General features: G+C 51.5%; 3 protein-coding genes and 1 long non-coding RNA gene across 9 annotated transcripts; 1 reads left to right on the forward strand and 3 right to left on the reverse strand.

Moving 5' to 3' along the window:
* Positions 1-54: 54 nt before the first annotated feature.
* On the reverse strand, positions 55-7,656 carry LPAR2 (lysophosphatidic acid receptor 2). Of its 3 annotated transcripts, none has more exons than XM_085563277.1 (4): positions 7,479-7,656; positions 5,434-5,541; positions 3,192-3,934; positions 55-1,485 (listed from the first exon to the last, which is right to left on the reverse strand). In XM_085563277.1, the coding sequence occupies exons 3-4, from the start codon at positions 3,922-3,924 to the stop codon at positions 1,205-1,207; spliced, it is 1,014 nt and encodes a 337-aa protein (XP_085419403.1). In that variant the 5' UTR covers positions 3,925-3,934; positions 5,434-5,541; positions 7,479-7,656; the 3' UTR covers positions 55-1,204. The 3 variants fall into 3 exon arrangements, with proteins under 3 accessions (XP_085419403.1, XP_085419404.1, XP_085419402.1); XM_085563278.1 differs by having other exon boundaries at positions 5,434-5,558; XM_085563276.1 differs by lacking the exon at positions 5,434-5,541.
* Positions 7,657-9,954: 2,298 nt separating this feature from the next.
* Positions 9,955-13,903, reverse strand: NXNL1 (nucleoredoxin like 1). Its single transcript, XM_085563125.1, has 4 exons — positions 13,374-13,903; positions 13,207-13,216; positions 13,023-13,138; positions 9,955-11,508 (listed from the first exon to the last, which is right to left on the reverse strand). Exons 1-4 carry the CDS (start codon positions 13,697-13,699, stop codon positions 11,202-11,204), a joined length of 759 nt encoding a protein of 252 aa, XP_085419251.1. The 5' UTR covers positions 13,700-13,903; the 3' UTR covers positions 9,955-11,201.
* Positions 13,904-14,289: 386 nt separating this feature from the next.
* LOC146764978 (uncharacterized) lies at positions 14,290-18,080 on the reverse strand. The gene is made up of 2 exons (XR_014950474.1): positions 17,542-18,080; positions 14,290-14,831 (listed from the first exon to the last, which is right to left on the reverse strand). It is a non-coding gene; the product is annotated as an uncharacterized LOC146764978 (long non-coding RNA).
* PGLS (6-phosphogluconolactonase) lies at positions 18,068-27,252 on the forward strand. 4 transcript variants are annotated; one of them, XM_085563274.1, is made up of 5 exons: positions 18,119-18,439; positions 20,757-20,864; positions 21,612-21,713; positions 22,784-22,924; positions 25,005-27,252. In XM_085563274.1, exons 1-5 carry the CDS (start codon positions 18,170-18,172, stop codon positions 25,140-25,142), a joined length of 759 nt encoding a protein of 252 aa, XP_085419400.1. In that variant the 5' UTR covers positions 18,119-18,169; the 3' UTR covers positions 25,143-27,252. The 4 variants fall into 4 exon arrangements, with proteins under 4 accessions (XP_085419399.1, XP_085419398.1, XP_085419401.1 ...); XM_085563275.1 differs by lacking the exon at positions 20,757-20,864 and having other exon boundaries at positions 18,118-18,439; XM_085563272.1 differs by lacking the exons at positions 22,784-22,924; positions 25,005-27,252 and having other exon boundaries at positions 18,074-18,439; positions 21,612-22,659.
* Positions 27,253-27,792: the final 540 nt, after the last annotated feature.

A 27,792-nucleotide genomic window follows, 5' to 3' on the forward strand; every position in this document is an offset into this window, starting at 1 on the left:
CCAAATTCCCAATCCCCCTGCAGGATTCCTGAGCCTTTTCCAAGGAAAAACGACTCCGGGTTAAAACCAGTCTTTAATGGGAATTCTCCTCCAAGGGTTTCCTGCAAAACCTGGAGGTTTCCAGGGAAAAATCCAGTCTGGAGCCCCCAGGAATCCAAAGTTCTCTCAAATCCCACAAAACCACCTCGTTCTTCAGTTGTCCATGGAAATTTGGATGCTGGAGCCTCCCAGGAGTCCAAAATTCGTCTCAATCCTTGATTCACCAGGAGTTTTCCAAGGAAATTTGGATTTTGGAGCCCACCAGAACTCCAGGACTCTCCCAAATCCCAAAAAATCACTTCATCCTTGATCCAACCAGGAGTTTTCCAAGGAAATTTGGATGTTGGAGTCCCCCAGGACCCCAGGACTCTCCCAGATCCCAAAAAATCAGTTTATCCTTGATCCAACCAGGAGTTTTCCAAGGAAATTTGTATTTTGGAGCCCACCAGGAATCTAAGGTTCTTCTCAATCCTTGATCCACCAGGAGTTTTCCAAAGAAATTTGGATGTTGGTGCCTCCCAGGACTGCAAAATTCTTCTCAATCCTTGATCCACCAGGAGTTTTCCAAGGAAATTTGGATGTTGGAGCAAACCAGGAATCCAAGGTTCTCCAAAATCCCACAAAACCACCTCGTTCTTGAGTTTTCCAGGAAAATTTCGATCCTGGAGCCCACCAAGAGTCCAGGACTCTCCCAAATCCCAAAGAAATCACTTCATCCTTGATCCCACCAGGAGTTTTCCAAGGAAACTTGGATGTTGGAGCCCACCAGGAATCCAAGGTTCTCCCAAATCCCACAAAACCACCTCGTTCTTGAGTTTTCCAGGGAAATTTGGATGTTGGAGCCCACCAGGAATCCAAGGTTCTCCCAAATCCCACAAAACCACCTCATTCTTGAGGTTTCCAGGGAAATTTGGATGTTGGAGCACTCCAAGCCTCCAAGATGCTCCCAAATTTAAAAAAAAAAAATCACTTAAACCTTGATCCACCACATTTTTTCCAGAAAAACTTCCACGCCGAAACCCCCCAGGGAATCCAGAATCCTCCTCAACCCCACAACCCCTTCTCCACCATGACTTTTCCAAGGAAAATTCCCACCTCCGAGCCCCGCAGCCTTTCGGGCCGCACCCAAAAAAACCCCAAAATCCCCCAAAAAAAAAACCAACCCCTAAATGGAAGAATCGACGGTGAAGTGGCCGTTGTGGGAGTGCAGCCCCCGCTCCGGGGCGGCGTATTTGGAATGGCGGAGGCACGGGAAGCACAGGATCCGTCGGAAGGTGCTCCGCATCTCGTTATCGCGCCACGAGTAAACGATGGCGTTAATGAGGGAGTTAATTTCGGCCAGCAGCAGGACGTACTTCTCCACGGCCAGCACATCGCAGCTCTGGCAGCCCAGCCCGTCCAGCAGCAGGACCACCTGGCCGGGAGTCCAGCACACCACGAAGGCACCTGGAAAAACGGGGGAAAAAATGGGAAAAATGGGAATTTTTGGTGATTTCCTGGCTGGGATTTCAGTTCTTTATGGCCCAAAGAAATCTGGGATAAAATTGTTCCATGGAATCCCAATGGGTTTCGACCTTTGAGAGAAAAAGATCCAGGAGAGCACAAAGGCACCTGGAAAAACGGGGAAAAAAGGGGAAAAAATGGGAATTTTTGGTGATTTCCTGGCTGGGATTTCAGTTCTTTATGGCCTGAAGAATTCCAGGAAGAATTCCATGGAATCCCCCTGGGAATATTGGGAGAAGAATGAGATGAGGGAAAAAGATGGAAAAAAGATCCAGGAGAGCACAAAGGCACCTGGAAAAAAAGGAAAAAGGGGGAAATAATGGGAATTTTTGGTGTTTTTCGGTCACTTCCTGGCTGGGATTTCGGTTCTTTATGGCCCAAAGAATTCCGGGATAAAATTCAGCACGGTGTCTGTCACGTGGTGCACACCTCTGTTATCTAATTAACCGCTAATTAACCACCCACTGGGGATGATGATGACCAGCCCACCAAGGATGACAATGACCAACCCAATTCTCCTAATTACCACTAATTAACCATCTACTGAGGATGATGATGATGACCAACCCATCAAGGATGATGATGACCAACCCAACCAAATATGACGATGACCAACACAATTAACCCCTAATTACCACTAATTAACCATCTACTGAGGATGATGATGACCAACCTACCAAGGATGACGATGACCAACCCAATTCTCCTAATTACCACTAATTAACTATCTACTGAGGATGATGATGACCAACCCACCAAGCATGACGATGACCAACCCAATTCTCCTAATTAATCTTAATTAACCACCCACTGGGGATGATGATGACCAGCCCACCAAGCATGACGATGACCAACCCAATTCTCCTAATTAATCCTAATTAACCATCTACTGAGGATGATGATGACCAGCCCAATTAACCCCTACCGAGCCACCCACCCAGGATGATGGTGACGGTCTTGACCAGCGCCAGCACAGTGTTGCGGTGCCGCGGGTGCGCACCTCTGTTACCCCCTAATTAATGGCTAATTAACCACCCACTGAGCATGACAATGACCAACCCACCAAGGATGACATGATGACCAATGCAACTAACCCCTAATTACTGCTAATTAACCACCCACTGGGGATGACGACCAACCCACCAAGAATGACGATGACCAACCCAATTCTCCTAATTACTCCTAATTAACCATCTACTGAGGATGATGATGACCAACCCACCAAGGATGACGATGACCAACCCAATTAACCCCTACCGAGCCACCCACCCAGGATGATGGTGACGGTCTTGACCAGCGCCAGCACGGTGTCGCGGTGCCGCGGGTGCGCACCTCTGTTACCCCCTAATTAATGGCTAATTAACTGCTAATTAACCACCACTGAGGATGACAATGACCAACCCAATTAACCCCTAATTACCCCTAATTAACCACCCACCAATGATGATGATGACCAACCCACCAAGGATGACATGATGACCAATGCAATTAACCCCCAACTACCGCTAATTAACCACCCACTGAGCATGACAATGACCAACCCAGCAAGGATGACAATGACCAACCCAATTAACCCCTAATTACCGCTAATTAATCACCCACCAAGGATGATGATGACCAACCCAATTAACCCCTACCGAGCCACCCACCCAGGATGATGGTGACGGTCTTGACCAGCGCCAGCACGGTGTCGCGGTGCCGCGGGTGCGCGCCGGTGTGCCGCGCCATGCGCGCCATCCTCCTCCTGACGTAGACGAAGATGTGCCCGTAGACCACCACCATGACCAGGAAGACCACCAGGTTGGAGACGGCCCAGAAGGTCAGGTAGCTGCGGCTGTAGAGCGGCGCCATCCTGGAGCAGCTCTCCAAGGAGCACAGGCAGTGCCAGCCGTAGGACGGGATCAAGCCCAGGAGCAACGCCGCCGCCCAGATGGAGAAGATCAAGCCCACCACGCGCTGGGCGGACATCTCGCTGTGCAGCTGCATGGTCAGCACCGTCCGGTGCCGCTCCACCGCGATGGCCAACAGGTTGACCACCGAAGCGGTCAAGCTGGTGTCCAGCAAGCTCTGACGGATGAACCAAGTCTTGAGCGACAACTGGGCGGTCCTAGGCCCGGTGTGGAACATCAAGAACATGTAGGCCACGCCGGCGAAGAGGTCGGCGGCCGCCAGGTTGGCCAGCAGGTAGTAGATGGGGTAGTGGAAGCGGCGGTTGGTGGCCACGGCGGCGATGACCAGCAGGTTGGTCAGCAGCACCACGGCGCTGACCGCCAGCCCCAGGGCCACCACCAGCACGTCCTTGGGCCGCCATGTCGCGCTCAGCTCCTTGCGGCTGTTGTTGTAGAAGAAGCCGACGGTCTCGTTGTAGAAGCAGTGCTTCATGGCGGGGGGCCTGCCGGGAGGTTTGGGGGGAAAAATTGGGATTTTGGGGAAAATAATAGATGGGGGGGGTGGGGGGAATGGGAGGAAAATGGGGGGGAATGGGGAAGAATGGGGGGAAATGGGGGAAAAATTGGGATTTTGGGGAAAAAAATAGATGGGGGAGTGGGGGGAATGGGGGGAAAATGGGGGGGAATGGGGGGAAATGGGGGAAAATTGGGATTTTGGGAAAAAATATATATTGGGGGGGTGGGGGGAATGGGGAAAAAATGGGGGGAAATGGGGGAAAATGGGGATTTGGGGGAAAAATGGGGGGAAATGGGGAAAATGGGGGGAACAGGGAAAAATGGGGGGAAATGGGGATTTGGGGAAAAAATGGGGAAAATGGGGATTTGGGGGAAAAATGGGGGGGAATGGGGAAACATGGGGGAAATGGGAAAGAATGGGGGAAATGGGGAAAAATTTGGGGAAGTGGGGATTTTGGGAAAAAATGGGTGGAAATGGGGGGAAAATGGGGAGGAAATGGGGAAGAATGGGGGGAAATGGGGAAGAATTGGGATTTTGGGGAAAAAAATAGATGGGGGAGTGGGGGAAATGGGGGAAAAATGTGGGGAAATGGGGAAGAATGGGGGGAAATGGGGAAAAATTGGGATTTTGGGAAAAAATATATATGGGGGTGGGGGGAATGGGGAAAAAATGTGGGGAAATGGGGAAGAATGGGGGGAAATGGGGAAAAATTGGGATTTTGGGGAAAAAAATAGATGGGGAGTGGGGAAAATGGGGGAAAAATGTGGGGAAATGGGGAAAATGTGGGGAAATGGGGAAAATGGGGGGAAATGGGAAAAATGGGGGGAATGGGGGAAAATGGGGATTGGGGGAAAAAAATGGGGGGGAATGGGAAAACATGGGGGAAATGGGAAAGAATGGGGGGAAATGGGGAAAAATTGGGATTTTGGGAAAAAATATATATGGGGGTGGGGGAAATGGGGAAAAAATGGGGGGAAATGGGGAAAAATGGGGGGAAATGGGGAAAATGGGGGGAACAGGGAAAAATGGGGGGAATGGGGGAAAATGGGGATTTGGGGAAAAAATGGGGAAAATGGGGATTTGGGGGAAAAATGGGGGGGTGGAAAAACATGGGGGAAATGGGAAAGAATGGGGAAAATGTGGAAAAATGGGGGGAATGGGGAAAATGGGGGGAATGGGGGGAAAAAAGTGGGGGAAATGGGGAAAAAAGGGGGGAAATGGGGAAAAATGGGAGAAAATGGGGATTTTGGGGGAAAATAGGGGAAGTGAAGATTTTGGGTAAAATGGGGGGGGAAATGAGAAAAAAGGGAGAAAAATGGGGAAAAATTTGGGAAAACACCACAAAATTTAAAAAAATAAAAACCAACACAAAACTGGGGGGAAACTCCCAAAACTGGGGAGAAACTCTAAAAATTAGGACAAAAAAAACAAATCTGGGGAGAAAGCCCTCCAAAATTCTGAAAAAAATCCCAAATTCTGGCTTACCTGTGCTCCCCTGAATCCCAAACTCGGGAATTTTCAGGATCCTCCCATCCCGAGGTTTTTTCCTTCCTGGATTTTTTTATTCCAGAGTTTCCGGGGCGGTTTCTCCTCCTTGGGCAAACAAATCCCTGGAGTTGAGGAATTCCCGAGGAATTCCCATTGTTCCTTGGGATGGACTTTGCATACCAACATTCCCAAGGCTATGAGGGGAAAATCTGGGATAATCCCCGCAAAAATCAGGAAAAAAATTGGATTTTTAGGAAATTTTAAGGGGAAAAAAGGAGGGGGGAAATTAGGAAATGAGGCTGCTCCGGGTGGTTTTTCCCAGGTTTTTTGGGATGTTTGGATCTGATTCCAGCTGGGAATTGTTGATCCCAGAATTTTGGAGTTGATGGGATGGGGCTCAGAAGGAAATCTGGGAGGAATTCCCAGATTTTGGGGGAGTTTTCAAGATGGGAATTCCTTTAAAATCCCGTTTAAATCCCAATTTAATCTCAATTTTCCCATTCTTGATGTCCCTCCTTTCACCTTTGATCCCAAATTTTCTTGAATTGCTGTTGGGATGTACTGGGAGTGCCAAAATCCTGGAATTCTCAGATTTTTTTGGGAGGAAAAGGGGTTTTTAATCCCATCCCAATCCCACAAAAATCTCTCAAATTCCATAAAATTCCTTAAACTCCAAAAAAATCCAACAAAATCCCATAAAATCCCATAAGATCCCAGAAAATTCCCATAAAAATCCCATAAAAATCCCCTTTCCCTCTTTTCCCCCCCGTCTTCAAATCACTGAAAATTCATTCCCAAATTTCCCCCCCATGTAACCACAAAAAACCCTTGGAAAAGCCCAAAAATCCTGGGGAAAAAAACCGGGGAAATCCCAAATTTCCCTCCCCCCCCCCCCCCCCCGCAGCTTTTCCCAACATTCCCAGCCCGACCTTGGAATTCCCGCGGGAATCCAAACAATTCCAAGAGGAAAAAAAAAAAAGAAAAAAAAAAAAAAAGAAAAAGGGATTAAAACCACCCCAAATTCCCAAAATTCCCGCCTGGAATTCTTTCCACAAAAAACCACCGGGAGCTGCAGGAATTCCTTTGTTCCCAAAATTCTGGGAAAGGGGGGGGAAAAAAATGAATTTTCTGTATCTTTTTGCATTTTTCCAAGTTTTTTTTGGTTTTTTTTTTGAGCCTTTTCCAGCGGTTCTGCAAAAAATTCCGGGATGGGGGCGGGAATTTGGGAAGGATTTGGGGTTTTTCCCGGGATTTTGGGTTTTTTCCTTGGGTTTTGGAGTTTTTTCTTTGGATTTGAGGGGCTTTTTCCTTGGATTTGTGATTTTTTTCCTGGATTTGGGGTTTTTTTCCTTGGATTTTGTTGGGGTTTTTCTTCCTTGAATTTGGGGTTATTTCTTTGTATTTTGAGGTGTTTTCCTTGGATTTGGGGGATTTTTTAATGGGATTTTGGATTTTTTCCCCTGGGATTTTTTTGTTTTCTTCCTTGAAATTAACTGGGGTTTTTTTTTCCGGGATTTCGGGGATGTTTCCCTGCATTTGGGTTTTTTTCCCTTGGATTCAGTTTTTTCCCTGGATTTAAAGTTTTTTTCCCCTCAATTTGGGGTTTTCTCCTGAATTTGGGGAGGTTTTTTTCCTTGCATTTTGGGGTTTTCCCCCTGGATTTGGGGTTTTTCCTTGAGGAAATTTCCCTCTTTTCCGGGATTTTCCCTCCCCTTTGGGAATTCCCCTCCCCGTCCTCCCTCGGGACCTCCTTCCCTCCCAAAATCCCTTAAAAATCCATTACAATTCCCATTTTTTCCTGGAAAAGAAACCCGGAAAGGGCCTCCCCTACTCCTTCGCAGGCCCGCACAGATTTGGGGTAAAACCCCTGGAATTCGGCTGGAATTCTCCTCCCAAAAAAACACCAAAAAAACCCGGGAAAACTCCATAAAAACCCAAAAATCTCACTTTTTTTCCCTTTTTTATCCCTCCCGGGGAATTCCCCCTCCCCCATTTTTAAGGCTCCGAGGGGAATTTTGGGATGAAATTCCGGGAATTCTCACCTGGGATCAGCACGCGGCGCTCCAGGGGGGAAATTCCCATTTCCAGCGGCGCTTCCCGGCGGGAAAAAAAAAAAAAATCCCCAAAATTTCCTTTTTTTTTTTTTTTTTTTTTTTTGGGTTAAAAGTTGGAGGCTCGCGAAGAAATCCGGGAAGGGGAAAATTCCTCCGAGGAGCCTCCGGGAGCCGCCCCCGGGCGGGGCCTGAAATTCGATCCCGGGAACCCAAAATCCCGATCCGCGGAAAATTCCGGGAGCGGGATCCGGAACTGGGACCAGTTTAATTCCAAACTGGGATCGGTTCAATCCCAAACTGGGACCAGTTTAATTCCCAAACTGGGACCGGTTCAATCCCAAACTGGGACTGGTTCATTCCCAAACTGGGACCAGTTTAATTCCCAAACTGGGACCGGTTCAGTTCCCAAACTGGGACCGGTTTAATTCCCAAACTGGGATTGGTTCATTCCCTAACTGGGACCAGTTTAATTCCCAAACTGGGACCGGTTCAATCCCAAACTGGGACCGGTTTAATTCCCAAACTGGGTCCGGTTCAATCCCAAACTGGGACCGGTTCAGTTCCCAAACTGGGATTGGTTCATTCCCAAACTGGGACCAGTTTAATTCCCAAACTGGGACCGGTTCAATCCCAAACTGGGATTGGTTCATTCCCTAACTGGGACCGGTTCAGTTCCCAAACTGGGATTGGTTCATTCCCTAACTGGGACCGGTTCAGTTCCCAAACTGGGATTGGTTCATTCCCTAACTGGGACCGGTTCAATCCCAAACTGGGATTGGTTCATTCCCTAACTGGGACCGGTTCAGTTCCCAAACTGGGATTGGTTCATTCCCTAACTGGGACCGGTTCAATCCCAAACTGGGATTGGTTCATTCCCTAACTGGGACCGGTTCAGTTCCCAAACTGGGATTGGTTCATTCCCTAACTGGGACCGGTTCAATCCCAAACTGGGACCAGTTCAGTTCCCAAACTGGGACCGGTTTAATTCCCAAACTGGGACCAGTTTAATTCCCAAACTGGGACCGGTTCAGTTCCCAAACTGGGATTGGTTCATTCCCAAACTGGGACTGGTTCATTCCCAAACTGGGACCAGTTTAATTCCCAAACTGGGACCGGTTCATTCCCAAACTGGGACTGGTTCAGTTCCCAAACTGGGACCAGTTTAATTCCCAAACTGGGACCGGTTCATTCCCAAACTGGGACTGGTTCATCCCCAAACTGGGACCAGTTTAATTCCCAAACTGGGACCGGTTCATTCCCAAACTGGGATTGGTCCAATCCCAAACTGGGACCAGTTTAATTTCCAAACTGGGACCAGCTCAGTTCCCAACTGGGACCAGTTTAATTTCCAAACTGGGACCGATTCAGTTCCCAACTGGGACCGGTTCATTCCCAAACTGGGACAGGTTTAATTTCCAAACTGGGACCAGTTTCATTCCCAAACTGGGACCGATTCAGTTCCCAACTGGGACCGGTTCATTCCCAAACTGGGACAGGTTTAATTTCCAAACTGGGACCAGTTTAATTCCCAAACTGGGACCGGTTCATTCCCAACTGGGACCAGTTTAATTCCCAAACTGGGACCAGTTTATTCCAAAACAAGGACCAGTTTAATTTCCAAACTGAGACTGGTTCAATCCCAAATTGGGACCGGTTTAATTCCCAAACTGGGACTGGTTCATTCCCAAACTGGGACCGGTTCAATCCCAAACTGGGACCGGTTCAATCCCAAACTGGGACCGGTTCAATCCCAAACTGGGACCGGTTCATTCCCAAACTGGGACCGGTTCATTCCCAAACTGGGACCAGTTTAATTCCCAAACTGGGACCGGTTCATTCCCAAACTGGGACCGGTTCAATCCCAAACTGGGACCGGTTCAATCCCAAACTGGGACCAGTTCATTCCCAGTTGGATCCACACCAGGGACTCTTCCTCTTCCCTCATTTTTTTGGGAAAATTCCTGGGATTTTGGGTTGATTTCTCCATTGGAGAGGCCACTCCCACTTGGATTCATCTTGGAATTCGCTACTCCTCCCCCTCCTCCTCATCCTCTTCCTCCTCCTTCCTCTCCTCTTCCTCCTCTTCCTCCTCCTCTTCCTCTTCCTCTTCCCTTTCCCTCTTCTCCTCTTCCTCTTACTTTTCCTTTATTTTTGGGAAAACTGCCGTGATTTTGGATGGATTCCTCCAACAGAGGAGTTGGAACCGGAGTGGCCGTTCCCAGTTGGATCCCGCCCAGCTCCTTTTCCTCTTCCTCTTCCTCCTCCTCCTCTTCCTCCTCTTCCTCATCCTCCTCCTCTTTCCTCATGTTTTGGGAAAACCGATGGGATTTTGAGTGGATTCCTCCAACGGAGAGGCCGGAACCACAGCAACCATTCCCAGCTGGATCCACCCCAAGGTTCCGTCACTTTTCCGGATTTGGGCTCCAGCCTCTACCCCCGCTGCCCTTCCTCTTCCCTTTCCCTCTTCTCCTCTTCCTCCATCTTTATTTTTGGGAAAACCGATGAGATTTTTGGGTTAGATCATCCCATGGAGAGGCCGGAACCGTAGCGACCATTCCCAGCTGGATCCACCCCAAGGTTCCGCCACTTTTCTGGGATTTGAGCTCCAGCCTCTACCCCCGCTGCCCTTCCTCTTCCTCCTCCTTCCTCATTTTTTGGGAAAACCGATGGGATTTTTGGGTTAGTTCGTCCAACAAAGAAGCCGGAACCGTAGCGACCATTCCCAGCTGGATCCCCCCCAAGGTTCCGCTACTTTTCCGGATTTGGGCTCCAGCCTCTACCCCCGCTGCCCTTCCTCCTCCTCCTCCTCCTCCTCCTCCTCCTTTTCCTCTTCCTCGTCCTCCTCCTTCCTCATGTTTTGGGAAAACCGATGGGATTTTGGGTGAGTTCCTCCAACGGAGAGGCCGGAACCATAGCGACCATTCCCAGCTGGATCCACCCCAAGGTTCCACCACTTTTCCGGATTTGGGCTCCAGCCTCTACCCCCGCTGCCCTTCCTCTTCCCTTTCCCTCTTCTCCTCTTCCTCCATCTTTATTTTTGGGAAAACCAATGAGATTTTTGGGTTAGATCATCCAACGAAGAAGCCGGAACCATAGTGACCATTCCCAGCTGGATCCCCCCCAAGGTTCCACCACTTTTCCAGGATTTGGGCTCCAGCCTCTACCCCCGCTGCCCTTCCTCCTCCTCCTCCTCCCTCATTTTTTGGGAAAACCGATGGGATTTTTGGGTTAGTTCGTCCAACAAAGAAGCCGGAACCGTAGCGACCATTCCCAGCTGGATCCCCCCCAAGGTTCCGCCACTTTCCTGGGATTTGGGCTCCAGCCTCTACTTCCTCTGCCCTTCCTCTTCCCTTTTCCCCTTCTCCTCTTCCTCCATCTTTATTTTTGGGAAAACCAATGAGACTTTTGGGTTAGATCATCCAACGAAGAAGCCGGAACCACAGCGACCATTCCCAGCTGGATCCCCCCCAAGGTTCCGCCACTTTTCCGGGATTTGGGCTCCAGCCTCTACCCTCTCTGCCCTTCCTCTTCTCTTTCCCCCTTCTCCTCCTCCTTTTCCTCTTCCTCATCCTCCTCCTTCCTCATGTTTTGGGAAAACCGATGGGATTTTTGGGTTAGTTCGTCCAACAAAGAAGCCGGAACCATAGTGACCATTCCCAGCTGGATCCACCCCAAGGTTCCGCTACTTTTCTGGGATTTGGGCTCCAGCCTCTACCCCCGCTGCCCTTCCTCCTCCTCCTCCTCCTCCTCCTCCTCCTCCTGGTGGCCGCGGCGGCGCTCGGGCCGGTACTTGCGGCGCCGCAGGAGCCCGGTGAGGCTGCGGGGCGCCGACCCCGCGGGCTCCTGGCGCTCCTGGAAGTTGCGGTCCAGCAGCTCGGCCGCCTGGCGCCAGTTGTGGAAGCAGGCGGGTCCCAAATCCCGGATCTCCGGCACGGCGTCCCGAACCAGCACGGCCCCGCTCGGCGCCAGCACCACCACGGCCGGCAGCTCCGACACCCCGAAACGGAGCTCCAGCTCCCTGGGGACGGCAAACGGGGGGAAATCGGGGGAAACGGCGAGGTTGGGATGGGGAACGGCAAATTCGGGGAGTTTGGGATGGGGAATGGGAAATTGGGGGAGTTTGGGATGGGGAACAGCAAATTCGGGGAGTTTGGGAATGGGGAACGGCAAATTCGGGGAGTTTGGGATGGGGAACGGGAAATTGGGGGAGTTTGGGATGGGGAATGGGAAATTGGGGGAGTTTGGGAATGGGGAACGGCAAATTCGGGGAGTTTGGGATGGGGAAATTGGGGGAGTTTGGGATGGGGAAATTTGGGGGAGTTTGGCATGGGGAAATTGGGAGAGTTTGGGAATGGGGAACGTCAAATTGGGGGAGTTTGGGAATGGGAAAATTGGGGTAGTTTGGGATGGGGAATGGGAAATCGGGGGAGTTTGGGATGGGGAAAATTGGGAGTTTGGAAATGGGGAATGGGGAAATTGGTGGAGTTTGGGATGGGGGAAGTGGGAAAATGGGGATTGGGGAATATGGAATTGGGGGAATTGGGATGGGGAAAATGGAGATTGGGAAAATCGGACTTAGGGAAATTGGGATGAAGGAATGGGGATTGGAGAAATGGGGATTGGGGAAATGGGAATTGGGGAAATGGGGGAGTTTAGGAATGGGGAATGGGGAGATTGGGAAATCGGGGGAGTGGGGGAAATGGGATTGGGGAAATTGGGGGATTGGGAGAATGAGGAAAATGGGGATTGGGGATGTTGGGGGATTTGGAATGGGGGGAAGGGGAAAAAGGGAAAAGGGAAAATGGGAAAATAGGAAAAGGGGGAAAATGGGAAAAGGGGGAAAAAGGGAACACCTGTCCCTACCTGTCCTTGCCTTGCCCACCCATCCCCACCTGTCCCTCACCTACCAAGGGTGTCCCCACCCATCCCTCACCTGTTGTGGGTGTCCCCACCCATCCCCAGCTGTCCCCATCTGTTCCCACCTGTCCCACACCTATTGTAGGTGACCCCACCTGTCCCTCACCTACCAAAGGTGTCCCCACCCATCCCTACCTGTCCCTCGCCTGTCCCACTTGTCCCCCTCTGTCCCTCACCTACCAAAGCTGTCCCCACCCATCTCTCATCTGTTGTAGGTGTCTCCATCCATCCCTACCTGTCCCTCACCTGTCCTTGCCTTCCCCACCCATCCCCACCTGTCCCTCACCTGCCCCACTTGTCCCCACCTGTCCCTCACCTACCAAAGGTGTTCCTACATGTCCTCACCTGTTGTGGGTGTCCCCACCCATCCCCACTTGTCCCCACCTGTCCCTCACCTACCAAAGGTGTTCCTACATGTCCTCACCTGTTGTAGGTGTCCTCACCCATCCCCAGCTGTCCCCACCCATCCCTCATCTGTTGTGGGTGTCCCCACCCATCCCTACATGTCCCTCACCTGTCCCTCACCTGTCCCCACTTGTCCCCACCCATCTCTCACCTGTTGTAGGTGCCCTCACCTGTCCCTCACCTAGCACAGGTGTCCCCAGCTGCGCTCACCTGCCGAGTTCATCGCCGTAGGGCAGCGCCATCCAGGCGCGGGGCATGTCCCTCAGGTACTCGCGGTGCTCCTGCTCGCAGCCGTCCCTCCCCACGTAGACCAGGCCGAGCTGCTCCTATCCCACCTGTCCCTCACCTACCAAAGGTGTTCCTACCTGTCCTCACCTGTTGTAGGTGTCCTCACCCATCCCCAGCTGTCCCACCTGTCCATCACCTACCAAAGGTGTTCCTACATGTCCTCACCTGTTGTGGGTGTCCTCACCCATCCCCAGCTGTCCCCACCCATCCCTACCTGTCCCTCACCTAGCACAGGTGTCCCCAGCTGCTCTCACCTGCCGAAGCTGCGCTCACCTGCCGAGTTCATCGCCGTAGGGCAGCGCCATCCAGGCGCGGGGCATGTCCCTCAGGTACTCGCGGTGCTCCTGCTCGCAGCCGTCCCTCCCCACGTAGACCAGGCCGAGCTGCTCGGGCCGCTCGACGTGCGCGGGGTCGGTGAGGCGGCTCCAGAAGCGGCGCAGGCGGGGCTCGAACCCGCGGCAGCGCGGGCAGCGGCGCGCGGCGAAGAGCAGCAGCAGCAGGCGGTTCTGCAGCGCCGCCCGCAGCTCCCGCTCCGTGTCCAGGCGCCGCTCCGAGCGCCGCGCCAGCAGCGCCCGGCCCGAGAACAGCGCCCAGGCCATGGCCGGGCCGCGAGAGGGGACTGGGGCGGGGAAAGGGAGGGATGGAGCGGGAAAGCGGGGGGGATAGCGGGGATTGGAGCGGGGAAAGTGGGGGGAAAACGGGGGGATTGGAGCGGGGAAAGTGGGGGGATAGCGGGGATTGGAGCGGGGAAAGTGGGGGGAATAGCGGGGATTGGAGCGGGGAAAGGGAGGGATGGAGCGGGGAAAGGGAGGGGATGGAGGGGGAAAGCGGGGGGGATAGCGGGGATTGGAGCGGGGAAAGTGGTGGGAATAGTGGGGATTGGAGCGGGGAAAGGGAGGGGATGGAGCGGGGATTGGAGCGGGGAAAGGGAGGGATGGAGGGGGAAAGTGGGGGGATAGCGGGGATTGGAGCGGGGAAAGTGGGGGGATGGAGCGGGGATTGGAGCGGGGAAAGTGGGGGGGATGGAGGGGGAAAGCGGGGGGAATAGCGGGGATTGGAGCGGGGAAAGAGAGGGGATGGAGCGGGGAAAGTGGGGGGAATAGCGGGGATGGAGGGGGAAAGGGAGGGATGGAGCGGGGATTGGAGCGGGGAAAGGGAGGGGATGGAGCGGGGATTGGAGCGGGGAAAGTGGGGGGAAAACGGGGGGATTGGAGCGGGGAAAGTGGTGGGAATAGTGGGGATTGGAGCGGGGAAAGGGAGGGGATGGAGTGGGGAAAGGGAGGGAAAACGGGGGGATTGGAGCGGGGAAAGGGAGGGGATGGAGCGGGGAAAGTGTTGGGAATAGTGGGGATTATAGAGGGGAAAAGGGTGGGAATGGCAGGGGAAAGTGGGGGGAATAGCGGGGATTGGAGCGGGGAAAGGGAGGGGATGGAGGGGATTATAGTGGGGGAAAAGTGGTGGGAATAGCGGGGATTGGAGTGGGGAAAGGGAGGGATGGAACGGGGAAAGTGGTGGGAATAGCGGGGATTGGAGCGGGGAAAAGGGAGGGGATAGCGGGGATTGGAGCGGGGAAAGGGGAGGGAATAGTGGGGGAAAAGTGGTGGGAATAACGGGGATTATAGTGGGGAAAAGGAGGGAATGGCAGGGGAAAAGTGGGGGGAATAGCGGGGATTAGAGCAGGGAAAAGGGAGGGAATAGCCGGGGGAAAGAGTGGGAATAGAGTGGATTATACTGGGGAAAAGGGAGGGAAGAGTGGGGGAAAAGTGGTGGGAATAGCGGGGGGAAAAGGGGTGGGAATAGCGGGAATTATAGCGGGGAAAAAGGGGTGGGAATGAATAATAACAGCGAGAATAACGGGAATAAAAGTAATCAAAGTGATAAGAATAGTGAGAGTGACCGTGGGAATAATGGGAATAAAAGTGATAGGAATAGCAGGAGTGATAGCGGGGATAGCGCGGGGGGAAAGGGATAAATAATATAAAATAGGATATAATATAAAATAATGGGAATAAAAGTGATAGGAATAGGGGGAGTGATAGTGGGGATAGCAGGGATAAGGAGATTAAAAATTATAGGAATAGTGGTGATAATAATAGCAGGAATAAAGAGAATAAGGGGGATAAAAGTGGTGGGAATAGTGGGAATGATAGCGGGAATAATGGGAATAAAAAAGGGATCTTGGAAATGATAGCAATAATAATGGTAATAATGGTAGTAAAAAAGAGGCGTTGTCGCTAAAAAAATGGGGATTTTGTCATAAAAAATGGGGTTTTTATCCCTAAAAAATGGGGGTTTTATCCCTAAAAAATGGGGGTGTTATCCTTAAAAGAAGGGGGTTATCCCTAAAAAATGGGGGTTTTATTCCTAAAAATGGGGGTTTTATCCCTAAAAAATGGGGGTTTTATCCCTGAAAAATGGGGGGTTTATCCCTAAAAAAAATGGGGATTTAGCCCTAAAAAAATGGGGGGGGGGTTATCCTTGAAAAAGTGGGGATTTTATCCCTAAAAATGGGGATTTAGCCCTAAAAAATGGAGGGGGGGGGGGTTATCCCTAAAAAAGAAGGGCTGGGGTGGAGGAAAAGGATGAGGAAAAATGGGAATTTTATCCCTAAAAATCGCGGGATAAAAGGGGCCGGAGCTGCCTCCGCAGCGGGCCCGCCGAGCCCGCGCGGATTTGGAGCGAGCGGATTCATTAAGGGATTAATTAATGCGTTAATTAACGGCGGGAGAGGGGGAGGGGCGGGAGCTGCTGGGGGAGGGGTCCCAGGGCCATGGGAATTCTGGGGGTGGGGGTTCTATTAAAAAAAATTGATATTTTTATCCCCAAAAATGGGGGTTTGTCCCCCAAAATTGGGATTTAATCCCCAAAAATGTGGGTTTGTCCCCCAAAAATTGGGATTTAATCCCCAAAAATGTGGGTTTGTCCCCCAGAATTGGGATTTAATCCCAAAAAATTTGGGTTTGTGCTCAAAAATTGGGATTTAATCCCCTAAAATGGGGATTTATCCCCAAAAATTGGGATGAAGACACCGAAAATGAGATGGAAACCCCAAAATAAAGGATCAGGGGATAAAAATGGAGATGGGAACTCCAAAAGCGGGATAGAAATCCCCCCAGAAATGGGATGAAAACACCAAAAAGGGATAGAAATCCCAAAAAAATGGGATGGAAACCCTAAAAAGCTAAGGAAACTTCAAAATAAAGGATTAAAATGGGGGTGGAAACCCCAAAAATGGGATGAAAACCCCCAAAATGGAATGAAAACCCCCAAAATGGGATCAAAACCCCCAAAATGGAATGAAAACCCGAAAAATGGGATGAAAACCCCCCAAAATTGGATGGAAAACCCCAAAAATGGGATGAAACCCCCCCCAAAAGAAGAATTTAAAAAAGGGTGGAGCCCCCCGGGGTCGCCTCCGGTCACGGATTTGGGATTTGGGATTTGGGATTTGGGGAAATCGGATTAACGGGACGGTGGGGGAGGGGCGGGAGGGGTGGGGGAGGGGTCCCCAAGGCCGGGGGGGGGGTCCCGGTTTTGGGGTTTTGATTTTGGGGGTCCCGGGGTTGCGGGATTTGATTTTTGGGGTCCCGGGGTTTTGGGGGTTTTGATTTTGGGGGGTTTTGGGGATTTGGGGTTTTGAATTTGGGGGTCCCGGGGTTTTGGGGTTTTGAATTTGGGGGTCCCGGGGATTTGGGGTTTTGATTTTGGGGGTCCCGGGGATTTGGGGTTTTGATTTTGGGGGGTCCCGGGGTTTTGGGGTTTTGAATTTGGGGGTCCCGGGGATTTGGGGTTTTGATTTTGGGGGTCCCGGGGATTTGGGGTTTTGATTTTGGGGGGTCCCGGGGTTTTGGGGTTTTGAATTTGGGGGTCCCGGGGATTTGGGGTTTTGAATTTGGGGGTCCCGGGGTTTTGGGGTTTTGATTTTGGGGGTCTCGGGGATTTGGGGAGTGGGTCCTGGAGTTGCGGGATTTGATTCTGGGGGTCCTGGGTTTTTGATTTTAGGGGTCCCGGCGTTTTGGGGTTTTGATTTTTGGGGGTCCCGGGGTTTTTGGGGAGAGGGTCCCGGGGTTTTGGGGTTTTGATTTTGGGGGTCCCGGGGTTTTTGGGGAGAGGGTCCTGGAGTTGCGGGATTTGATTCTGGGGGTCCCGGGGTTTTGGGGTTTTGATTTTGGGGGGTCCCGGGGCTGTAGGGTCGCAGTTTTGGGCTCCCCAGACTTGGAGAGGTCCCGATTTTAGGGGGTCCCCAAATCTGGAGCGGTCCCGATTTTGGGAGTCCCGATTTTGGGGGGGGTCCCCAAACCTGGAGGGGTCCCGTGCTCCCCCCCCCCCCCCGCTAGGGGGCGCCAACAGCGCACGGCTCCGCTGGCCACGCCCCTTATTTGCATAGCCCCGCCTCATCCACATCATAGTCCCGCCCACTTTCCCCCGTCATTCGCCTCACCCAATCAGCTGCCGCCAGCAGCGCTGCTAACCAATAGAAACGCGACGTTCATCCAAACCACGCCTTCTATGGGCGTGGCCTCGGCCTCGGCGGCACCGGGAGCGCCCCGGGAGCCCCGGGAGCCCCGGAGCCCGCGGGGAGAACCGGGGCGGGCCCGGAGCCCGCGGGGAGAACCGGGGCGGGCCCGGAGCCATCCCCGGAGCCGCTTGGCACCCCGAGGCTCTCTGACTCCACTTCCGGTAACAGCGCCACGGTTGCTTAGCAACGCGACGCTCTCTGACCCCACTTCCGGTAACTGCCCGCGGTTGCTTAGCAACGCGACGCTCTCTGACCCCACTTCCGTTAAGGGTCCCGTGGTTGCTTAGCAACGCGACGCTCTCTGACCCCACTTCCGGTAACTGCCCGCGGTTGCTTAGCAACGTGACGCTCTCTGACCCCACTTCCGGTAACTGCCCCACGGTTGCTTAGCAACGCGACGCTCTCTGACCCCACTTCCGGTAAGGGTCCCGTGGTTGCTTAGCAATGCGACGCTCTCTGACCCAACTTCCGGTAACTGCCCGCGGCTGCTTAGCAACGCGCCGCGCCGTGACGTCACTTCCCCTTCTCCTTCCCCCTCGGCGCCGCCATCATGGCGGCCGTGTCGGTGTTCCCGTCCCCAGCCGAGCTCGGCGCGGCCCTGGCGCGCTCGGTGGCGGAGGCGGCGGCCGAGGCGGTGGCGAGCGGCGGCCGCTTCACGCTGGGGCTGTCCGGGGGCTCGCTGGTGGCGCTGCTGGCGCGGGAGCTGCCGGCGGCGCTGAGGGCGGCGCCCGGCGCGGAGCCCTCGCGGTGGCTGCTGGCGTTCTGCGACGAGCGCCTGGTGCCGCCCGAGCACCCCGACAGCACCGGCGGCGCCTACCGGGTGAGCGGGCACGGGGACGGCTCCTCCCGGTTCCTCCCAGTCTGGCCCAGTTCCTCCCAGTTCCTCCCAGTCTGGCCCAGTTCCCCCAGTTCCTCCCAGTTCCTCCCAGTCTGGCCCAGTTCCTCCCAGTTCCTCCCAGTTCCTCCCAGTCTGGCCCAGTTCCTCCCAGTTCCTCCCAGTCTGGCCCAGTTCCCCCAGTTCCTCCCAGTTCCTCCCAGTCTGGCCCAGTTCCCCCCAGTTCCTCCCAGTCCTTCCCAGTCTGGCCCAGTTCCCCCAGTTCCTCCCAGTTCCCCCCAGTTCCCCCCTCAGTTTCCCCCAGGCTCTGCTAACGTCCCTCAGCTCCTCCCAGTGCTCCCAGTTTGGCCCAGTTCCCCCCAGTTCCTCCCAGTCCCTCCCAGTCTGGCCCAGTTCCCCCCAGTTCCTCCCAGGCTGGCCCAGGTTTCCCAGTCTGGCCCAGTTCCCCCCAGTTCCCCCCAGTTCCTCCCAGTTTGGCCCAGTTCCCCCCTCAGTTCCCCCCTGTCCCTGCTAACGTCCCTCAGTTCCTCCCAGTGCTCCCAGTTTGGCCCAGTTTGCCCCAGTTCCTCCCAGTTTGGCCCAGTTCCTTCCAGTCTGGCCCATTTCTTCCCAGTATGGCCCAGTTTGGCCCAGTTCCTCCCAGTTCCCTCCCAGTTCCTCCCAGTTCCCCCCAGTTCCTCCCAGTTCCTCCCAGTTCCTCCCAGTTTGGCCCAGTTCCCCCCAGTTCCTCCCAGTTCCTCCCAGTTCCCCCCAGATCCCTCCCAGTCTCTCGTGAATCCCCTCAGCTCCTCCCAGTCCCCTCCCAGTGCTCCCAGTCTGGCTCTGTGTCCATTCCCAGTGCTCCCAGTATGGCTCTGGTTCCATTCCCAGTGCTCCCAGTATAACTCTGTGTCCATTCGCAGTGCTCCCAGTATGGCTCTGGTTCCATTCCCAGTGCTCCCAGTATAACTCTGTGTCCATTCCCAGTGCTCCCAGTATAACTCTGTGTCTGTTCCCAGTGCTCCCAGTATAACTCTGGTTCCATTCCCAGTTCTCCCAGTATGACAGTTTAACCCTTTCCAGTCCCAGCTGCTGTCCCAGTCTGTTCCCAGTGCTCCCAGTATGGCTCTGTGTCCATTCCCAGTGCTCCCAGTATGACAATTTAACCCTTTCCAGTCCCAGCTGCTGTCCCAGTTTGTTCCCAGTGCTCCCAGTATGACAGTTTAACCCTTTCCAGTCCCAGCTGCTGTCCCAGTTTGCCCCCCCCGGCCCCCGCGTGCCATCCCAGTGCTCCCAGTATAACTCTGTGTCCATTCCCAGTGCTCCCAGTATAACTCTGTGTCTGTTCCCAGTGCTCCCAGTATAACTCTGGTTCCATTCCCAGTTCTCCCAGTATGACAGTTTAACCCTTTCCAGTCCCAGCTGCTGTCCCAGTCTGTTCCCAGTGCTCCCAGTATGGCTCTGTGTCCATTCCCAGTGCTCCCAGTATGACAATTTAACCCTTTCCAGTCCCAGCTGCTGTCCCAGTTTGTTCCCAGTGCTCCCAGTATGACAGTTTAACCCTTTCCAGTCCCAGCTGCTGTCCCAGTTTGCCCCCCCCGGCCCCCGCGTGCCATCCCAGTGCTCCCAGTATAACTCTGTGTCCATTCCCAGTGCTCCCAGTATGACTGTGTGTCCACTCCCAGTCCCAGCTGCTGTCCCAGTCTGTTCCCAGTGCTCCCAGTATGACAGTTTAACCCTTTCCAGTCCCAGCTGCTGTCCCAGTCCGTTCCCAGTGCTCCCAGTATGACAGTTTAACCCTTCCCAGTCCCAGCTGCTGTCCCAGTCTGTTCCCAGTGCTCCCAGTATGGCTCTGTGTCCATTCCCAGTGCTCCCAGTATGACTCTGTGTCCATTCCCAGTCCCAGCTGCTGTCCCAGTCTGTTCCCAGTGCTCCCAGTATGACAGTTTAACCCTTTCCAGTCCCAGCTGCTGTCCCAGTCCGTTCCCAGTGCTCCCAGTATGACAGTTTAACCCTTCCCAGTCCCAGCTGCTGTCCCAGTCTGTTCCCAGTGCTCCCAGTATGACTCTGTGTCCATTCCCAGTGCTCCCAGTATGGCTCTGTGTCCATTCCCAGTGCTCCCAGTATGACTGTGTGTCCATTCCCAGTGCTCCCAGTATGACAGTTTAACCCTTTCCAGTCCCAGCTGCTGTCCCAGTTTGCCCCCCCCGGCCCCCGCGTGCCATCCCAGTGCTCCCAGTATGACAGTTTAACCCTTTCCAGTCCCAGCTGCTGTCCCAGTCTGTTCCCAGTGCTCCCAGTATGACAGTTTAACCCTTTCCAGTCCCAGCTGCTGTCCCAGTTTGCCCCCCCCGGCCCCCGCGTGCTCTGGGTCAGCTCCGGGCTGGGCCCGGCCGAGGCCGCCCGGGACTACGAGGAGCAGCTGAGGAGGGTACGGGAACTGGGAGCACTGGGAGCACTGGGAGCACTGGGAGCACTGGGAATGGGACTGGGAGGGAATGGGAGCGACTGGGAGCACTGGGAGGGACTGGGAATGGGACTGGGAGGGACTGGGAATTGGGACTGGGGAACTGGGAGCACTGGGAGGGACTAGGAATGGGACTGGGAGGGACTGGGAGCACTGGGATGGACTGGGATGGACTGGGAATGGGACTGGGAATGGGATTGGGAATGGGATTGGGGGGACTGGGAGGGACTGGGAGGGACTGGGGGAACTGGAAGTAGTGGGAGGAACTGGGAATGGGACTGGGAATGGGACTGGCGAAACTGGGAATGGGACTGAGAGGGAACTGGGAAGGACTGGGGGAACTGGGAGCGACTGGGATGAACTGGGAATGGGACTGGGAATGGGACTGGGGAAACTGGGAGCACTGGGAGGGACTGGGATGAACTGGGAATGGGACTGGGGAAACTGGGAGCACTGGGAGGGACTGGGATGAACTGGGAATGGGACTGGGAATGGGATTGGGAATGGGGCTGGGGGAACTGGGAGCACTGGGAGCACTGGGAGGGAACTGGGAGGGACTGGGATCAGTCAATGAGCTGAACTGGTCCGAACTGGTCCATAGTGATCGGTATTGATCCAAACTGCTCCGTACCGGTCCGAACCGGTCCATAGCGATCAATATCGATCCAAACTGGTCCATACTGGTCCATACTGGTCCGTACTGGTTTGCAGGAGTTCCCGGGCGAGGCCACGCCCCGCTTTGACCTGCTGCTGCTGGGGGTGGGGCCGGACGGGCACACCTGCTCGCTGTTCCCGGGCCACGCCCTGCTCCAGGTGACCTCCGGAATTCCGGGAATTGCGGGAATTTGGGAATTCTCACCACTGGGGGGAATTTCCCCCATTTTTTTCTCCCACGTTTCTTTCACGTTTTCCCTTATTCTTCCTCATTTTCCCCATTATTTTCCTAATTTTTCCAATTATTTTCCCATTATTTTCCAGATTTTTTCTATTAATTTCCCCATTTTTCCTATTTTTTCCCATTCTTTTCCTCATTTTTTCCCATTATTTTCCCCATTTTTCCAATTATTTTCCCATTATTTTCCAGATTTTTCGTATTATTTTCCCCATTTTTTGTATTATTTTCCCACTATTTTACTAAATTTTTCCTATTATTTGTCCATTATTTTCCTCATTTTTTTCCCATTATTTCCCCATTATTTTCCCCATTTTCCCATTATTTTCCTCATTTTCCCCATTATTTACCCCATTTCTCCCATATTTTTTTCTGTTACTTTCCCGTTATTTTCCCCCGTGATTTCCCCCGGGATTTTTCCCGATTTCCCGGTTTTTTGCCCCATTTCCAGGAGCAGAGTTCCCTGATTTCCTTCCTGGAGGACTCTCCCACTGTTTGCTCCTTTCCCCAATTTCCCATTATTTTTCCTATTATTTTTCCTATTATTTTTCCCATTTTCCCCATTATTTTTTCCCATTATTTCCCCAATTATTCCCCTTATTTTCCCCATTATTTCCCCATTTTTTGTTCTATTTTCCCCATTTTCCCCCCGTTTTTTCCCCCATTTTTCCCGTGATTTCCCCCGTGATTTTTCCCGATTTCCCGGTTTTTTGCCCCGTTTCCAGGAGCAGAATTCCCTGATTTCCTTCCTGGAGGACTCTCCCACTGTTTGCTCCTTTCCCCAATTTCCCATTATTTTTCCTATTATTTTTCCTATTATTTTTCCCATTTTCCCCATTATTTTTTCCCATTATTTCCCCAATTATTCCCCTTATTTTCCCCATTATTTCCCCATTTTTTGTTCTATTTTCCCCCCGTTTTTTCCCCCATTTTTCCCGTTATTTTCCCCCGGGATTTTTCCCGATTTCCCGGTTTTTTGCCCCGTTTCCAGGAGCAGAATTCCCTGATTTCCTTCCTGGAGGACTCTCCCAAGCCGCCGCCCCGGCGGGTGACGATGACGCTGCCGCTGCTCAACGCGGCCCGGGCCCTGCTGGTGGTGGCCACCGGCGCCTCCAAGGCCCCCGTGATCAAGGTTTGGGGCGAAATTCCCAATTTTTGGTTAAATGCCAAATTTTTGGGCTCAAATCCCAGATTTTTGGGGGTTAAATCCCAAATTTTTGGGGTTAATTCCTGATATTTTGGCGTTCAATCCCATTATTCAACTTGGCCTAGGCCCTGCTGGTGGTGGCCACCGGCGCCTCCAAGGCCCCCGTGATCAAGGTTTGGGGTGAAATTCCCAATTTTTGGTTAAATCACAAATTTTTGGGCTCAAACCCTATTTTTTGGGGGGTTAAATCCTGCATTCTTGGGGTCATTCCCAGAATTTTTGTGTTTCAATCCCATTTCCCAACTCCTCCCGGGCCCTGCTCGTGGTGGCCACCGGCGCCTCCAAGGCCCCTGTGATCAAGGTTTGGGGTGAAATTCCCAATTTTTGGTTAAATCCCTAATTTTTGAGCTAAAATCCTGGATTTTTGGGGGTTAAATACAGATTTTTTTGGGTTAAATTCTGGGATTTTGGGGTTCAATCCCATTTCTCAATGCCCGGGCCCTGCTCGTGGTGGCCACCGGCGCCTTCAAGGCCCCCGTGCTCAAAGTTTGGGGTGAAATTCCCAATTTTTGGTTAAATCACAAATTTTTGGGATTCATTGTGGGATTCTGGGGTTAAAATCCAGGATTTTGGGGCTATACTCCCCGTTTTTGGGGTTAAACTCCCCGTTTTTGGGGTTAAACTCCCTGTTCTTGGGTTTCAGTGTGGAATTTTGGGGTTCTCTCTGTGATTTTGGGGTTAAACTCCCTGTTTTGGGGATTTTCTCCGGGATTTTGGGGTTCACTCTGGGATTTTGGGGTTAAACTCCCTGTTTTGGGGATTTTCTCCGGGATTTTGGGGTTCACTCTGGGATTTTGGGATTCTCTCCAGGATTTTGGGATTCTCTCCAGGATTTTGGGGTTCAACTCTGGGATTTTGGGGTTCACTCCGGGATTTTGGGGTTCTCTCCGGGATTTTGGGGTTCACTCTGGGATTTTGGGGTTCTCTCCGGAATTTTGGGGTTCTCTCTGGGATTTTGGGGTTCACTCCGGGATTTTGGGGTTCTCTCCGGGATTTTGGGGTTCAACTCTGGGATTTTGGGGTTCACTCTGGGATTTTGGGGTTCTCTCCGGGATTTTGGGGTTCACTCTGGGATTTTGGGGTTTTCTCTGGGATCTTGGGGTTCTCTCTAGGGTTTTGGGATTCACTCCGGGATTTTGGGGTTCAACTCCCCATTTTTGAGGTTAAACTCTCGATTTTTGGGGTTCAACTCCCCGCTTTTGGGATTTTCTCTGGGATTTTGGGGTACACCCTGAGATTTTGGGGTTCACCCCAGGATTTTGGGATTCTCTCCAGGATTTTGGGGTTTACCCCAGGATTTTGGGGCTCACCCCGGGATTTTGGGTTTAAACTCCCCGATTTTGGGGTTCACCCCGGGATTTTGGGGTTCAACTCCCCAGTTTTGGGGTTCACTCCGGGATTTTGGGATTCTCTCCGGGATTTTGGGGTTCACCCCGGGATTTTGGGGTTCAACTCCCCAATTTTGGGGTTCACTCCGGGATTTTGGGGTTAAACTCCCCAATTTTAGGGTTCACCCCGGGATTTTGGGGTTCACTTCGGGATTTTGGGGTTAAACTCCCCAATTTTGGGGTTCACTCCGGGATTTTGGGGTTAAACTCCCCAATTTTGGGATTCACTCCGGGATTTTGGGGTTAAACTCCCCAATTTTGGGATTCACTCCGGGATTTTGGGGTTAAACTCCCCGATTTTGGGGTTCACCCCGGGATTTTGGGATTCTCTCCAGGACTTTGGGGTTCAACTCCCTGATTTTGGGGTTCACCCCGGGACTTTGGGGTTAAACTCCCCGATTTTGGGGTTCACCCCGGGATTTTGGGGTTCAACTCCCCGATTTTGGGGTTCACCCCAGGATTTTGGGGTTCAACTCCCCAATTTTGGGGTTCACCCCAGGATTTTGGGGTTAAACTCCCTAATTTTGGGGTTCACCCCGGGATTTTGGGATTCTCTCCCCGATTTTGGGGCTCTCCCCGGGATTTTGGGGCTCAGGGCCGTTTCCTGTGTCCCGCAGCGCATTTTGGAGGAGCCGCGGGAGGAGGCGCCGTCGCTGCCGGCCGCTCGGCTCCGGCCGCGCTCGGGGCGGCTCCGCTGGCTCCTGGACCGGGAGGCGGCCGAGGAGCTGCGCCTGCAAATGGAGGAGTGTCCCTGAAACGGGAATTCCATGGAAAAGTGTCCCTGGAAATGGGAAATTCCATGGGAAATGGGAAAAGTGGCCCGAAAAATGGGTAAATCACCTGGAAATTGAGAAATTCCATGGGAAAATGTCCCCAAAATGGAGAAATTCCCTGGAAAAATGACCCTAAAATGGAAAAATTCCACAGGAAAATGTCCCTAAAATGGAGAAATTCCATGGAGAATTGTCCCTAAAATGGAGAAATTCGATCAAAAAATGACCCTAAAATGGAGAAATTCCCTGGAAAAATGACCCTAAAATGGAAAAATTCCATGGAGAATTGTCCCTAAAATGAGAAATTCCATGGAAAAATGTCACGAAAAATGGGTAAATCACCTGGAAATGGAGAAATTCCACGGGAAAATGTCCCTAAAATGGGAATTCCATGGAAAAGTGTACCTGAAACGGGAATTCCATGGAAAAGTGTCCCTGAAACGGGAAATTCCATGGAAAAGTGTCCCTGAAATGGGAATTCCATGGAAAAGTGTCCCTGAAAATGGGAATTCCATGGAAAAGTGTCCCTGAAACGGGAATTCCATGGAAAAGTGTCCCTGAAACGGGAATTTCCATGGAAAAGTGTCCCTGAAACGGGAAATTCCATGGAAAAGTGTCCCTGAAATGGGAATTCCATGGAAAAGTGTCCCTGAAATGGGAAATTCCATGGGAAAGTGCCCCTGAAATGGGAAATTCCATGGAAAAGTGTCCCTGAAACGGGAATTTCCATGGGAAATGGGAAAAGTGGCCCGAAAAATGGGTAAATCACCTGGAAATTGAGAAATTCCATGGGAAAATGTCCCCAAAATGGAGAAATTCCATGGAGAAATGTCCCTAAAATGGAGAAATTCGATCAAAAAATGTCCCTAAAATGGAGAAATTCTGTGGAAAAATGTCCCTAAAATGGAGAAGTTTCCTGGAAAAATATCCCTAAAATGGAAAAATTCCATGGAAAAATGACCCTAAAATGGAGAAATTCCACGGGAAAATGTCCCTAAAATGGAGAAATTCCATGGAAAAATGACCCTAAAATGGAGAAATTCCATGGGAAAATGTCCCTAAAATGGAGAAATTCCACGGGAAAATGGAAAAATTCCATGGAAAAATGTCCCGAAAAATGGGTAAATCACCTGGAAATTGAGAAATTCCATGGAAAAATGTCCCTAAAATGGAGAAATTCCATGGAAAAATGTCCCGAAAAATGGGTAAATCACCTGGAAATGGAGAAATTCCATGGAAAAATGTCCTTGAAATGGAGAAATTAGATCAAAAAAATGTCCTTAAAAGTGGCGAATTCCATAGAAAAATATCCTTGAAATTGAGAAATTCCATGGGAAAATATCCCGAAAATGGGGAAATTCCATGGAAAAATGTCCCTAAAATGGAGAAATTCCCTGGAGAAATGTCCCTAAAATGGATAAATTCTATCCAAAAAAAGTCCTTAAAAGTGGGGAATTCCATAGAAAATTGTCCTTGAAATGGAGAAATTCCATGGAAAAATGTCCCTAAAATGGAGAAATTCCATGGAAAAATGTCCCTAAAAATTGGAAATTCCATGGGAAAATGGGAAAATCACCTGGAAATTGAGAAATTCCATGGAAAATTCTCCTTAAAATGGAGAAATTCATGGAAAATGTCCCTGAAATCGAGAAATTCCAGGAAAAACGAGGAAAGTTCCAGGGGAAAATGTCAGAGAAATGGAGAATTTTCCATGGAAAAATATCCCAGGAATTGAAAATTCCAATGGGATTTTTGGACCTTTATTTTATGGGATTTTTTTGAATTTCTGGGCTCTTTTTTAACATTATTTTTTGGTTCTTTTTTTGGGATTTTAGCCGGATTTTTTTGGGATTTGGGGCTGGTTTGGCTGAGCTGGAAATCACAAAAAAATCCTCGAAATTCTGGGGAAAAAAAGGAAAAAAAAAATCACAAAAATGCAAAAATTCTGGAATTGGGGGCTGGGAATCCGAGCGGGAACTGGGAGAGGAAAAATTGGGCTGAAAATGGGCCAAAAAATCGGGATTTTGGTGTTTTGGGGGCTTTTATTTTGATTTTTTTTTTTGGGAATAAACGGAATTTGGATGAGCTGGAATTGGGGTGAGAATTCCTTGGATTTGGGGGATGAAACTGGGAGGGTAAAACTGGCCTGAAAAAAGCAAATTTTGGGTCTGTTTGGCAGCAGAAATGGGGAAAATTTTGATTTTATCCATGGAAAAATTGGGAATTTGAACTGGGATGAACTGGGAGGGACTGGGACAAATTGGGAGGGATAAAACTGGCCTGAAAAAAGCAAATTTTAAGTCCATTTGGGAGCAGGAATTGGGAAAAATTTCCTTTTTTATCCATGGAAAGTTCGAATTTGGACTGGGATGAACTGGGAGGAGTAAAAAGGAGTAAAAATGGGCTGAAAAAATCAAATTTTGGGTACATTTGGGATCCAGAATTGGGAAATTTTCCTTTTTTATTCATGGAAAAATTGGGAATTTGAACTGGGGTGAACTGGGAGGGGTAAAAAGGAGTAAAAATTGGCTGAAAAACACAAATTTTAGGTCTGTTTGGGAGCAGGAATTGGGAAATTTTCCTTTTTTATCCATGGAAAAATCGGGAATTTGGACTGGGATGAACTGGGAGG

Source organism: Lonchura striata, chromosome 30 (genome assembly GCF_050655825.1).
Source record: "Lonchura striata isolate lonStrDom1 chromosome 30, ASM5065582v1, whole genome shotgun sequence".
NCBI classification, from domain to species: domain Eukaryota; kingdom Metazoa; phylum Chordata; class Aves; order Passeriformes; family Estrildidae; genus Lonchura; species Lonchura striata.